At 49.2% G+C, this 15,027-nt stretch overlaps 1 protein-coding gene across 2 annotated transcripts in view; it reads left to right on the forward strand.

Annotated features, from left to right (window-relative positions):
• Positions 1-692: 692 nt before the first annotated feature.
• DOK6 (docking protein 6) overlaps positions 693-15,027 on the forward strand; it is a 183,230-nt gene continuing 168,895 nt past the window's right edge. For both annotated transcript variants that reach the window (XM_081148256.1, XM_081148255.1), the window contains exon 1: positions 693-1,046. In XM_081148256.1, coding sequence (XP_081004382.1) covers positions 981-1,046 — 66 coding nt within the window. In that variant the 5' untranslated portion in view covers positions 693-980. The remainder of the gene's footprint in view (positions 1,047-15,027) is intronic.

A 15,027-nucleotide genomic window follows, 5' to 3' on the forward strand; every position in this document is an offset into this window, starting at 1 on the left:
ATGTCACGCGTTGCTGCATTAAGGGGAGAAAGTTCTTCCTTCTTTCTACAAGTTGATGGTTCCAATAAATCCCTTGCGCCCACGGGTGACAGCGACGGCCCCCACCTCCCTAAGCCAGGGGCCGCTTGGGGGACAGCTCCCCAGGGCGCGCGCCCCCTGCCCTCCCGGCTGCGCGCCCGCGGAGCGCCGCGTCCCCGGCGGGATGAGACACGTGCGCGCGGCCGGCTCTTTGTGTGCGCCGCGCGCCTGCCTCCCGGCCGCGCTCCCCGCTCCCCGCTCCCCGCTCCCAGTCCCCGCGGGGCGAAGCCTGGCCCGCGGGCCCGCGCCCGGCGTGGAAACGCACCGTAAACACGGCCCTCGCAGTGCCCCATTGTCTCGCTCCCGCGCCTGTTCCCTTGGAAGCGTCCCCGCCGCCCTTGCCCTTTCCCGGGGTCCAGTTGGGAGTGGAGATCAAGGCCCCCGGAATGAGGAGCTTGTCCTCAGGAATCCGGGAGCGGTGCGGGCCGGGGAGCCGGGTGGGAACGGCGGGGGTGCGGGGGGAGGGAGGGGGTGGGGGCGGGAGAGGTGGAGCGCGTCTGGCCAGCGTCTCCCAGCCCAGCCACCCCGCGGGCCGGGCGGGGGGGGGAGCCACGCGGGCGCATCGGCCCGCCCCCCGCCCCGCCCCTCCCCCGTCCCTGCGCCCGGAGCCGCGATGGTGCCGCCGCGCTGCGGCCAGCGGTGCGCCGCCGAGTGAGGCGCCCGCCGCGGGAGCTGCAGGGGCGGCGGGGGCGAAGGTGGGGACCCGCACGCGGAGGGCGGGCGCCAGGCCGTGTCCCAGTCCCCGGCCGCCCTGCCACCCACCCCGCGTCCCAGCCCCCGCGGGCGGGAGCTGGGGGCCCTGGGCGGAGGCGCGCTGCCGGAGGCGGCGGGCTGGATGCGGGACCTGCGCGGACTCGGCTGCGGACGGCGGCTCTGGACCCGCGGGAGCCGCGCGCGCTGGCATGGCCTCCAACTTTAACGACATAGTCAAGCAGGGCTACGTGAAAATCCGCAGCAGGAAGCTGGGGGTGAGTGGCTGCCGGGCCGGCTCCTTCCCCTGCGCCCGGCCGAGAGGGGGCGGGGAGGGGCGACCCGGGCCGGGGGCGGCGCGGCGCGGCCTCGGGAGGGCTGCGCGCTTGTTGCTCGGTGGTCCGGGGGCGCACTGCCTGGGGGGCTCCGCGCTCGGGGCCCCACCGCCCCGTGAGCGGGGGCTGGTTTGGACGCAGACCGAGAAGTCGTAGACGACGGGGACTGTCAGGTCCGAGATGAATGCGCCCTGAGGATGGTTCGTACCCAGCGCGACCCACCATGGGCGGTTCTCGAAAGTGTGCGCCTGTGGGGCGGCGCAGCTCGGCGGCAGGAGGTGCACGGACCGCCGGGTGTGTTTAGAATCACCATTTCCTCGCCCCCGCTCCCCAAGCCCGTGTCACAATCTCCCGACGCCCGGCAGCGCCCGGCCCCGCGCGGCCGACTGCGGGGAGCCGAGGGCGCGCGGAGCGGTCGCCGGCCGCCCGGCCGCGTGTGCGCCCGGCCGCGTCCCTGCGCCCGGTGCGGGCAGGTGTGCGCTCGCGGCCGCGGGCCCTGGGGCGGTCGGGACGGCAAAGTTTCCGGACAGCTTTTCACAGTCCATCCTTGAAAGGTGCTCCACCTGAGTCGGGATCGAAACGGTGTAGATCCCCCGGGGGCTCAGAACTTCTCTCGTGGCCGGACGGGGAGGTGAGAAGGCCGCGTGGACACGGCGGAGGACCTGGGGTGTGGACGGGCGCGGGCAGGAGGGGGGGCGCGGCCCCTGCGCGGAGCCGGGACCTGCGGAGAGGTCCGAGCGGCTCCCGCGAAGTCCCGGCGGGGGAGGTGGGCGCCGGGGCCCGGGGCGGGGCGGGAAGCGCCCGCGGGGGCGGAAAGGGCCCGTTTTGGGGGTTCCCGCGGATGTCCGTCGACCTCGCGGATCTCAAAGTTCCTGGTGGGAAAGCTCCGGAGCCCCGGGGCCGAGCGGCCTGGGGCGAGGACGTTCCGTGCGCGCGTTCGCACCTGGATGGGGGTGCTGACCCTGGAGAGGGCGAAAGGAGAACCTCGTTCATGTTACCACTAAGGAAAAAAGAGATGAATGTATGTCTAGGAAACGGAACCCAGGTGGGGCAAAGCGCCTCCCCGAGGAAGGGTCGGCAGGCACCGCGCGGGGGGTGCCGCGGGGGCGCACGCGGGTGCTGGAGGCAGAGGGGAGCCATTCGCCTTTTCGTGCTGCCCCTGCCGGGTTTCCCGTCCGAGACGCAGAGTGTCCCCCAAGGGCACGGGGGCCCATTCTCGAACTTGGGCAGATCTGGAGAAGAGGGGAGCGCGAAACCGGGCGAGCGCAAGGCCCCTCCCCAGCGTGGCGCGGGGACCGGGGTGCAGGCCCCCCGCGGGGTTCCGGAGCTGCTCTGGAGTAGAGGAATGCGCCCCCTTCCTCCCCGGGAGAAGCTGCAGTTGTCCAGGAAGGAGGCCCAGGGCTCCTGGCCGCCCAGACGCAGTGCTCCAATCTGTCACCGGCACAGCCCTCCGCCAAGAAAGGAGGTGCGGGGCCGGAGAGGGCGGGACAGCGGTGTCAGGAGCTTGACCTCCGAAGCCCTGCCCTCGGCCACGTGGTGCGTTCATCCCTCTAGCCGCCCGAGTCCCTGGAATCCTGACTGTGTCTGACAGCTCAGGTGCCATCAGCTCCTGGACGGTGGAAGCCCCCTGGGGACAGGTGTGCGCTTCCTTGGAGTCGCCGCGCACCGCTGAGCCGAGCGCTCCGCTCCCTGCGCACTTGGCCCCTGGGGTCCGCAGGATTCCTCCCCCAGCCGGCTTTCCAGGATTCCACACAACAAACAGAGTATGCGACCCAATTGGAAGCTAGGGTCCCAGGGAAGAACATCGGATGCTTCTTGGGTAACTGTGGCATTGCCAGCCTTTGAAATGCCCCTTTGGAATCACATTTCTCCTGAAGATGTGCCAGCGTGTTTACATTTTTCAAAGCCGCTTTCCGTGGCCGCGCCGTGTAGAGTTATGCGTCTGTAAAGGACAGTCTTCCTGGAACACAATAAAAGCGTTTTTATACACAGAGGAATTGCTTTTGTGCTCCCTTTGTACTTGAGAAATGGGAACTTCGCAGAGGTCGGCGCAGAAACAGTTTTTTGTTGTTTTAATCTTAAAATATTAAACTAAACTCCCCTTGATTCTGTGGGAGAATATCATTTATTTTTAAAAAATTTTGGAGATGCTTCTATCCGGAATATTTTTTATATGTTTTTATTGATTTCAGAGAGAGGACAGGAGAGAGAGAAACATCAGTGATGAGAGAGTCATTGATCTCTGCCTCCTGCAGGTCCCCTGCTGGGGATCCAGTGGGGACCCAGACATGGGCGCTGACCAGAATCCAACCTGGATCTCCTAGATCCTAGGTTGATGCTCAACCGCTGAGCCATGCCAGCCGGGCAGGATTCAGAATATCCTAATGACAAAACTTCACGCACATGGTTCTGTGAAGCTTAGTAAGTTAAGTGGGTCCCATGAGATAATAAAACTCTAAGCAAATGTTGTGTGCCTTAAAATGGAAATGTATAATCATCCCCACCATCACAGGAAGAGGGATTATATAAACATATTTCATTTTCTTAGTTCCTAATACAAATCATGAATTTTATGGACTCAGAACTGTGGACCTTCCCATTAAACTATTTTTAACTCAGGAGACATGTAATGATTGTTATATGGTTCATGTTCAAAACTAAATTTCAAAATGAAAGTAAATTCTCATGAAATGTATACAGACAATTGACTTCTTATGGGCAGAGCTCATGCTTTCAAACCTAATTTGATAATATGCTAATGAGGAGAAAGGCCCGAGTATGAGGCCAGTTGTGTCAGAGATGATTATGACATGAAAACATATTTTGAGATGAAATGACCTCACGTACCCTTTACGGCTCACAAATTAGTGCTCAGTATTCTGCCAGATGAGGGCAGGAAAGCATCCCAGTCCTCTCAGCAGTGGGCCAACCTGAACCCAGGTGCCTGCAGGCAGACAGGGTTGAGGGAGCCCTTGTCGTGTGTCTTCTTAGAGGTTCTAGTGCTACCTGTTGAGGATAGTCCCCTAGCTGACTATTTGGGCAAAGCAGTAAGTGTTAAATTTTCTTTTCAGTGTTTGCTTTGAAATTTGTCTTAACTCGTTAATCAGCTTTTCTTCATTTAAGAAAATATTTTAAGGGGAAACAATAGAATCATGCTCCTGAATTTCATTCTTATGTTTTAAAAATAGGGTTGTTAAACCATTAAAATTTTAAAGGCATCAAGTCATTAAAAGTATAATAACACAGCTCTGTAGTCATTCCTTTAAATTCTGCATTCATTTTTCATTAGAACATATCACTGTTTCTATGAATACGGGGTGGTGGCAAAAGTAGGTTTACAGTCGTGAGTACACAATGCACAGAGTTTATTCTTGATTATTTATTAATTGCTGTATTATTTTCTGTATGAGTAACTAAGCCTCCCTCTGCCCCACCCTGGCTCAGGGCAGACCCCCGCACTTTCACCAGTTGATACTGGTACTTCTAGACGTCAGACGCTGACTTGACGTGCCACAAGGAAGGAACATCATCGTTTCGGAGTATTTTATATTTAAGGTCACCTCTTTGGGACAGCACTTCTGTTTGCCTTGAATAAAATACTTTGCTGAGTTTTGGATTTGGTACGGGGAGAGGGGGGTACCGTAAGATTTTAATCCAGAGCAGTTGCTTGATTAAAACTGTTTCAGACTTAGTCTGCCAAAGTGACGTGCGTGGGTTGGTGAGCGTGGAGCCTTGGGAACCAGAGTGGAGGTTGCCAGGGTGACCCTGCCACGTGGTAGCACCTGCTTGGAGGCACCAGGCCACTGTGCTTCCTCACCTGTGTCACACGAGCTCCTCTCTGTCAGTTATTTAATATCACTTCTATTTGTGTCAGACACCAGAACACAGATGATCTCACCTAGGAAACCCTCCCCTTCTGAACCTCGCCTTACGCATATCTCACCAATTTCCAGCCCTAAATAAACCTCATGCGCTTCTAACACCTGCTGTCACGTGGGGGGGGGGGGGGGGGCAGGGCAAGGATCCCTTGGTTGTGCCTCACCCCCTTCCCACTACATCTTTCACCGGCTCTCCTGCTCTCCCCAGGCCCACCATTGCCAGAGTTCTCCCAATGGGCTGTTTCTTAAAATCCTGTTCTCTGTCCCGTACAGTCCTTATTTGTCATAAGCCCTACAGTTTTATTCCTACTTCTCAAAAGACTTCTCTAAAGTAGGTATTTTAAACTTTTCTCACTTCCAGTCTCCAGATGTGCACGCCCAGATTTCTAGGAAATGTTTCCTGCTTGGTCCCCGTAGTGCAGCCCAGGCCAACGAATGAGTCCAAAGAGAACATCCTAGGCTTCCTAAGCCGGCCTCTGCCTCACGGAGGAGCCCACGTGAGCTGATGGTTCCTTCGGCACTGCCGCTCATTTAACAAGGACTCGGTGTCAGGCCTCAGAGGCAGTACTGGGCCTTCCCTTCTCTGAGGCACCACAAGCACCCAAATGTCCCATCTTTCGGTGCCACCCAGGAGTGCCATCTGTGGCCTCTTTCCAGTTGAGACTCTGCTTCCATAACTTCAGGTTCAAGTGCTGATGGGACTTCCCAAAGCTGCTCTTTACTGCCTGCTCGGTTATTCTCGGTGTCCTGCCAGAGTAATTTTCCTAGATTCCAGTTTCAAACATGTAATTCCCACTCTTACGTTTCTCCATGGCTTCTCATTTCTAGAGTAATAATTAAACTTCAACTTGCAATTCAGAGCTGTCCACAATACCTACCATTGTTTCATTTAGGGATTTTAAAATCATGTAATACTTAAGCACACTGGAAATTACCCACTCATATTGGTAAAGTACCAATACACCGTACTTTCTTGTGATTTAAATTTTTTAGGATAGAAAAATGCTGAGAGTTGAAGACCCAGCTGAATCTCTTGCCATTTAACACACTCCACAGTTGGATTCGGTATTTATCTGTTACTGTATAGATGGAGTATGTCCATTCCAGTGATTGTACTGTCTTGTGTTGTATGAAGAAGCTAGACTTCCTCTGTTAATAGTGGACACTTCCAAGGCTTTTCTGTTTGTGCTTCGACAAATACACTTACATAATTCTCTTTGATCACACGTATCCAAGGTCCCCCAGGGTATGTGATGTGGATAACAGTAGAGCAGCTGGTTTTTATAACATGTACATTTTCACTTTACTAGATGTGCTCACAGGTAATTGTTCCAATTTATAAGCCCAGAAGCGATGAAATGAGAGAACTCCCTTTATCATACTCTTAACAGTAATTGATGCTGGCATATTTCTTTAAATTATGAAATATTTCAGGCATATGGAGAACATGAAACTTTATTAAAAATCACATTTTGCTCTGTGGTCTTCAGTTTTTAAAAAAGAAATAAAATGGATAATGTCGAAGTCCTTGTATATCTCAACACCGTAACTTCAGAAGTAAACTTAGGTTTCTAACGTCATGCGCTGTTTTTCTATTTTTTATTTATTTTTATTTATTTATTATTTTTTCTATTTTTTATTACATTTTAATATTTCTTCAAATAATGTATGCTGATGCTCTGTATAGCTTCACCTTTCTATCATTGTAATCATACAGTATGACCTCTTGAAACATACTTGTTTTTACCCAAGGCTGTTTTTTTAAGATTTAATCATTTTGATATAGGTTTCCAGTTTATTAATTGCATTTCCGCTTAGGATTCCTTTATATAACTGGTCCACAGCTTGTATTTCCTAATGCAAGTAAGCAAGAGTTTCTTCAGGTTACGTGCTTAGAGGAGGGTTTGCTCGGCTCAGGTTGGTACCTACCTAGAGGTCTTGCCCGGTTGTCCCCAGAGGGGTGTCCGAGTGCACCCCCACTGAGTCCCCTCCCCTGCTTCTCCTCACCAGCACCTGCTGGGGTGAGACTTCTCCCTCCCTTGGTAAATGGGTATGTTAAGGTCGCACTTCTCTGCACTTTGAACATGTTTTTATATTTATTGTCCTATAAATTGTCCTGCTGTGTGGATTACCCCTTCGGCCCCACCGCCGTCCTCCTATGTGATAGCCGTCTGCAGGAGTCCCGTCTGTATTTTGAACACTATTTCCTTGCAGTTACAAACCGCACAACTACTACTCGCATGCTCTGGCTTGCCGTTAATTCTCTTACGGTTTCCTGTGTCTTGTCGATACTTCACATTTTAGTGAAACCCATTTATCTGTTTTCCTTGTGGCTTCGCCCTTTTGAGTTTTATTTAAGAAGCCGTCCCCACTGTAGCATAAAATTGCTACTTTCTGTTCCATTTCGTTGTTTCCATGCAAACCTGTATACACTTGGATTTTTAATCAACCTGTGTGGTTAATGCTTATTTTTAGGTTTAAGTTTGGAATCTCTTTGTCCCCGCAAGGCTGGCCAGATGTCCACCTCCACTCACGAAATATTCTTATCCACGGGCTTGGTAGATAAGTCCTACTTTTTATGTTTTCGAATTTGTACTTCCGATATTTTGTTGTATTTCCTCTTACGTACTTAATGTTTTGTTGTTGGTTTTTGTTTGGTTCGTTTTTTAAATTTCTCTTTATTGTTGAAAGTGTTACAGATGTCCCCCTTTCCCCCCATTGGCCCCTCCACCCGCATCCGCCCCACCCAGGCCTTCCCCACACCAATGTCTGTGGCCGTGGGTTATGCCTATATCCATATCAGTTCTTTGATTAATCTCTCCCCCCCACCCCCACCTTCCTTCTGAGATCCCTCAGTCTGTTCCATGCTTCTATGTCTCTGGGTCTATTTTGAATGATTTTTTAAACATTTTAAATGAGATTTTCTAATTGGTTGCTGCTGGTTTATACGAAAGCTGTTGTGTTTGTCATATCTAGAATCTGACGGTGATTCACTAATTCAGTATTGAAGACATTGAGGTCTTGCTCTGTGCAGTTACTATGTGGGTGCCCAGGATACCTCAGAGCAGAGAACATGAATCTTAACTTCCAGGAGCACATATAAAAAGGGGTCAAGAAAGTAAACAGAGTTATACGTGCCTTTTGCAAGGGAAGGTGGTGAAAAAAATAGAAGGCAGCTCTGCAATTGAGAACCAAGAAGGTTCAGAAACGCGGGGGCCTTTCAGTTAGTTCTGATGGAAGAGATGGAGCTCACTGGGGGGGCGCGGAGGAGGGACTGGGCAGTAATGGAGTAACCGCGCAGGGCGAGGGGTCGCGGGTTACCTTCGTTTTCTTTTACTGCATGTATTAAAAATAGTTAGCATCCTGCATTTAAGCATTGTTTCTTTAAAGCCAGAGCCACTAGATTATAGGAATCTCTATAAGTTATAATAACCAAAGGAAAGGAAACAAAAAAGAGAACTTGCGCTTTGGCCAGTGTGGCTCAGTGGGTAGGAGCGTCGTCACCATACGCCTTACATTGGAAGGTTGTGGGTTCAATTCCCAGTCAAGCACATACCTAGGTTTCAGGTTTGATTCCCAGTTCTGGTCAGGGTGCTTGAGGGAGGCAGCCCATCGATGTCTCTGTCTCTGTCTCTGTCTCTGTCTATCTCTGTCTCTCCCCCCTCCCCCTCCCTCTAAAAAAAAAAAATCAATGAAAATATACTTGGGTGAGAAGGATTTTAAAAAAGAGAGAACTTGAAAATATATTACAATTAAACACTGAAATATTCTATAATAAAGTTTAAATTTAGTGAAACTTTCCTCTAAAAATTATTAAACTAAACCAGTTTGTTGCCGCAATTCCAAAATGGGTTAAAAGATGCCAAATTGATTGTTTACACATCACACTATTTTGAGAAAAGAGAGGGAACAGATGTGCATATTTCTGTGTTTCAACAAGTTTTCAATATGTAAAATTAATCTTATTTACCGTTCAGCTAATTAGTGACTACAGGTGGCAGTAATACATCTGTTGGTGTTAATGCCTAGAAATTATTGAGTTTAGAGTTTATATGTTTAAACTCTTCCTCAAAGAAAAAGAAAATTATTAATGGAAGAAAATAAAATTGTATTTAAAGCATATATAGGCTTGAGGGCAGTGGACGTGTCTGCCTGGCCTCAGATCACAGGGCTTTGCTTGTTTTAATGGTTCTGATGATTGTGAACTCAGGGAAGTGGCAGCTTGTGATAACCATGGTGGAAGTAAAACTAAAGACAGCCTTCTACTGACTTCGTTTACTTAAAGAGCTTGATCTTGAGTGTTCTAATGGGTTCGAATCTACTTTGTCAATGTTAATAAAATCTGAATTTATTTTTAAATTGAAGCAGAGCACATCCAAGGTTTCTAGGGGATCCATTAGCGCTGTATTTATTAATGCTCATTGACCACGGCTTCTGCTTGGGGAGCAGGCAATCATGCAATCTTAGAAAGCAGGCGCCAGTCTTCCTTCCTGAACGGTTTTTTGTGTTTTTTTGAGATTCAGTGAGATATTTTTAAAAGGTATTATGTAATTGAATGGCAAAAGCTAATAGTTTTGACTTCTGGGAAACTTTCAGATATTTTGAGGGAACTTCTCTTTAGCACATTGCAATAGAACTGGCAGGGGATGTTCGAGGTGACTTTTAAGTGAGCAACGTTGTTGTTTTTTAATTGCATCAAATTCTGTAAGTTAATTAGAATGTAATAAAAATGTTTTTAAACCAAAATAGCAGCCCAGAATCACCCCAGATAAAGCTAAATCACATATCCATCCATCCAGGTCTCACGCAGACTTGAGTCGCATTTGCTGGGAAGGGTCCCCCCCAGCAAGGCTCAGTGGGTACGTGGTTTGGGGGCTTTGCTCTGGGTCTTATGTGTACGCAGCAGAGAAGATGTATAGATAGTCTTTCCTTTTCGAAGACCTGGGTATAATGACTTTGGAAAGAAAGGTGGAGTATTTCTTCTCAGGAGCTACTTAAATATATGGTCACTTGTATGACATTAGTTAACTAGAGAGAGCACAAATATGGAATCAACCACAGGAAATTCCCATGTGGGATTTTGCTCTATATTTTCCTATGTATTTTTTAACCTCAGATGCTCTATATTCTATCAAGTGTTGCCAAAGCAAGGTGAACGTCGGAAGAATGCTACGAGCACCGAGTGTAGCCGCAGATACAGCAGGATTGTTTAATTTACACAGGATTTTTCCACTGGGGATTATCCGTTTCCTATTTCATTGTGCCTTTTAACTTTACTGACTTTTCTTTTCTGAGCATAAGTACGTGAGGGCGCGTTTGGTTGGGTGGGGAAGTCTGGAAGGACCTGGGAACCCTGTGGAAAGGGGGGGCAAGGCTCATGGCCAGGTGGAGCTGTGTTTGAAATGCGTTTCCAGTTTTTCATTCTTTCCACAAATACCTGTTGACTTCCGGCCCCCCGGCATTGTCGTCGCTCATGTTTCTGCCAGGGACCCCCGTGTGACCTTGGATGAGCTACTTCAGCCCATCGCACCGTGAGCTCCTCCTGGGCAAAGCGAGAATACCCCCCCTTCCTGGCGCGGGAGAGGCGCAGGTAAAACGCAAGCAGACAGCCGTGTGCGCGTGTGGGGTGAGCACGAGAGCCGCGCGGGGGTTCCCTGGGGTGCTCTTGGGAGACGCGTGTGCGAGGGGTGAGGAAGGTACGATTGGCAGAGAGAGGTGCTGACGCCTCGGGGTGAAGCTGTGGCCGTGGCCTGCTCCTCGGGGACCTCTGATCCTGGGATGGCTCTAGAGATCGTCACAAGCTGAGGCGAAGGAGCCAGCCTTCCCGGCCCACATCAGCCAGCCACGGCCTGGGGTTGTCCCCTGCAGTTCATTGTCCAGTCCTGTTTCAGTCCCTGTCCTCATCAGTGCCTCAAGTATTTATTCATCTGCTGGAGACAGACAGATGAGACATGGATCCTTCCATGAAGGAATCACGTGGAGCCCGCGGGGATGGTCTCGGAAACTAATAGCTTTATGGGGTCTCAGAGAACTCATGATAAAAACAGAGATAAGTTCTGTGCTGATGGGGGCACAGAACAGGGCATTTCCATTAGAGCGTGACAAATACTCTACCGTAACAGAGCTTAGTTTCTGAAATGCAACAATTATGTTGTTCCTTTTCTGTCCACCTCGCCATCTTGTGATAGGTGCTTTGAAGACAGGAGACAATAAATGTAATAGTTATCTCTGTACATACCACCTGTTGATGCACAATTTAATATGGTTTTGAACTATATTTATTTTTGAAAAATTTAAAGCGTATCACACTGACCCCAGCGCCTCCGTCAAGCGTGGGCAGCATAGATAACTTAAGTGCACAGGTCATTTCTGTCGGAGAATTCCGCTCTCCGGCCACCTGCCCGCGTGTGGGACTCTGCCGCAGTCAGTGCAGACACACGTCTGTTGCTGTTCCGTGGGACAGAAACACGCACCGCCAGGGATGTCCAGGCGATCGTTCCCGCACAGCTGCGAGGGAACAGCACGCGGTGCTCTGCGCATCGGGCGCCCAGGCAGCGGTGAGGCCCCGCTGTGCGTGTGCAGCTGTGCGGGTTTCGGGCGCCCTAAGACAGACACAGCTGGGGGCTAAAACGCCGTCACCCCGGGGTGTGCAGATGGGGCAAGAGAACCAAGGAGGGACTCCGAGGGTTGGGATAACCCTAAATGCTGTACAAACTCTGCACAATTAATCAGTCGTTTTCTTTTTACCTTGGGTTTTGTTAGTTTTAAAATTTCACCGTGAATGTTATTTTTTACCTGTTTCATTCTTTCCTTAAAATGGAGTAAATTAGCTCATCTGTTTACAAAATTATCTGGAATTATCTCTTATGTGCTTTCAATCTTTAGCTATCTTTAAGGGTTCTTAATATGCTTGGCAAATTATTTTTCTGCAATAGAATTATTGCCTTAAAAAATACTTGTATTTTCTCCTCATAACAAGTATCGTGTCTGGTTACTATACGTTTAAATATATACATTTTATTAGTGTTTCTCTCTCCCACTGAGCTCCCTGAGGTTAGGGGCCACCTCCGCTGTTCTCACTATGTTCTCATAGCACAGGCTGATCCTTGGCAGGTGCTCCGTACATACTTGTTGAATTGATACACAAATAAATGGAGTGTGAAGGTTTCATCACACTGATTTTATCTAAAAATAATGATGATGACTCATATTTTTTCATTTGGTATAAAGAGGATGCACCGAGGGTAGTGTGCCTTGCAAACGGATGCATCAGTAGACGCAGGGTCTGAATTAAAAACGTGGAAGCTGCAGAGCTCTGAACGTGGTTTTTGCGCATTGATTTTTTTGGATTTCTACGTCGAAAGGTTTTGGTGTGCGAACGTGAACGCCGACTACCTGCTGGATGCCCCGCTGCCCCTCCGCGGGCAGCCAGCGCCCGTCGGAGGCCTCGTGCGGGTGCCACAGCCTAGCGGTCAGGTGCACGGCTTCCCGGGCCAGACCGTCTCGGGGTAAACTCCGCTCCGGCACTTACTGCCAGTGTCACTTGTGGAAATGGATCTGCTCCGTTCTCCGCTTTTCTCCTTTGCGAAATGGTGTTGGGGTGAAGACATGAGTTAAATCATTTAGAAAATGATGGAAGAAAAGAGCTATGAAAGTGTGTAATTATGATATTATAACTGGCACCAGGGGACCCGCTCTTCTGGCCACAGCTGCTTAGGACAGAAGTCAGTCTTTCCCAGCTGGAGAGACCCGAATCCGTGTCTGCTCTTTACATATCTCTGCCTGTAAGAGAACAGCCGGTGGGGTCCTGGTGAGCTCCATGTGTTTCCAGATCCTGTTAGCTGACTTGATGGCGCCGGGCATGACATCTAAACTCAACATGACTTCAGGGCCGTTCAGGATCTGCCCCCCGCCTCTCCCGCCTTGCCCTGTGCCGCCTTCTGCCCCTGCACCATCTGCTCCCGACGCGCAGGATTACCTGCTGCCGACTCTGTCTTGCGTCGGGGAGTTGCTGGTGTCGCTCCCTGCACGTGGACCTGCAGCGGTCTTCCTACTGTGTTTCTCAATTTAAATTCCCAGGCATCAGCTCCCTTAGAGGTGGGGACCCCAAGTCCAGGGTAGAGCTCTGTAGTAAATTTTAAAATTGGGAATTGAGTCCTCCAAATGTATTCTTCTTCATCATGATCGTTTGGGCTACTTGGAGTTACTTACAATTCCACAGTGAGCTTTGAATTATATAGTTTTGCAAAAGGCCAATGAGATCTTGATAGGAATCGCACTTACCATGTAGATCTCCTGCTGGGGTGGCATATTTCCATTTTAACACTACTAAGTGTCCTGATTGATGAACATGGGATGTCTTTCCATTTATTTAGGTCTTCTTTAATTAATTTTGGCAATATTTTGTAGTTTAAGGATACAAGCCTTCTACCTGTTTGATTAAATTTATTTCTGATATTATATTTTTAATGCTATTATAAATGGAATTGTTTTCTTAATTTCATTTTCAGGTTTATTCATTTGCTGATATGTAGAACTCCAGCAGAATTTTTCATGTTGATCTTGTAGTCTACCACTTTGCTGAATTTGTTTATTAGCTCTAACAGGTGTGTGTGTGTATTTTTTTTAGGATTTTTCTATATAAAAGATCAGACCTTCTGCAAATATAGATACTTTGCTTCATTAAAAGAAAAATTGGATGCCTTTGATGTTTTTTATTGCCTAATTGTTCTGGCTAGACCTCCAAGGGCCATGCAGAATCCCAGGAGCCAAAGTGTTCATTCTTGTCTTGTTCCTGACCTTAGAGTGGAAGCTTTCAGTCTCTTGCCTCTGACCATAATGTTAGCTATGGGTTTTCCACGGATGCCCTTTATTAGAAAGGAAGTGTCCTTCTGTTCCTAGTCTATGGGGTGTTTTTATTACGAAATGGTTTTGGATTTTGTCAGATGCTTTTTCTACATCGATTGAGATGATCATGTGACATGGATATTTTCTGCAGTCTATTATGGTATATTACTTTGATTGATTTTTGTATGTTGAACCACACTTGCAGCCCTGAGAGAAATCCCACTTAGTCACGGTGGGATCCCACTTTTTAATATGCCGCTGGATTCAGTTTGCTAGTATTTTGTTGAAGGTTTGTACATCTATTTTTGATAAGGAGTATTGGTCTGTAGTTTTCTTACGATTTGTCTGTTTGGCTTTGGTATCAAGGTAATTCTTTCTTAGTAGAATGAGGTAGGTGTGGTCACCCCTTTTCTGTTGTCTGGAAGAGCTGGAAAGGATTGGTGTCATTTCTTGTTTGAAAACTTTGCATAATTCTCCAGTGAAACTACCTGATTCTGGGCTTTCTTTATGGGTGGAGGTTGATGGTGGATTCAATCTCTTAAAATATTATAAACTTATTCGCGTTTTCTGTTCCTCCTGCAGTCAGGTTTGGTAGTTTGTGTTTGTAGTTTGTCTATTTCATATAGTTCTGATTTTTTAGCATAAAATCGTCCACTGTGTCTCTTACCACCCTTCTTATTTCTATAAATTCTGTAGTAACGTCCCCACTCTCACTTCTGATTTTAGTCACTTAAATCTCCTCCCTCTTTATCTTGGTCAGTGTAGCTGAAGGTTTGTCCATTTTATTAATCTTTCCCCCAAAGAACCAACTTTAGGTTCTGTTGACTCTCTCTGGCGTCCTGTTCCGTTTCGCGCGTCTGCTCCGGTGCTAGTGTCCTGTTCCCTGCGCTTCAGTCCCGAGCGGGCCCTGCCGGCCCTGCCCAGCTCGGCTTTGTGCCCGCGGAGTCTGAAGGAGAGACAATGGACGCGTCGTTCGTCCTCAGCTTTCGTCAGGGCAGGTCTGCAGCCCTGGGCCTGGGTCTCATCCTCTCATTGCCCAGCACACACACATCTTTTAGAAGCTCTTATTTTCCCGCATATCTCTTTTCTCAACTTCTTCCCTGGCTCTTTGGTCTGTTGCTTATCCTGCTATCTGTCGCCCGGGCCTCTGTGGCCAATGCTTCTGCCTTTATGTGCTTTTGGAAAACGCCGCCCTAGCC

This window comes from Miniopterus schreibersii (assembly GCF_964146895.1).
Source record: "Miniopterus schreibersii genome assembly, chromosome: 10".
Lineage (NCBI taxonomy): Eukaryota > Metazoa > Chordata > Mammalia > Chiroptera > Miniopteridae > Miniopterus > Miniopterus schreibersii.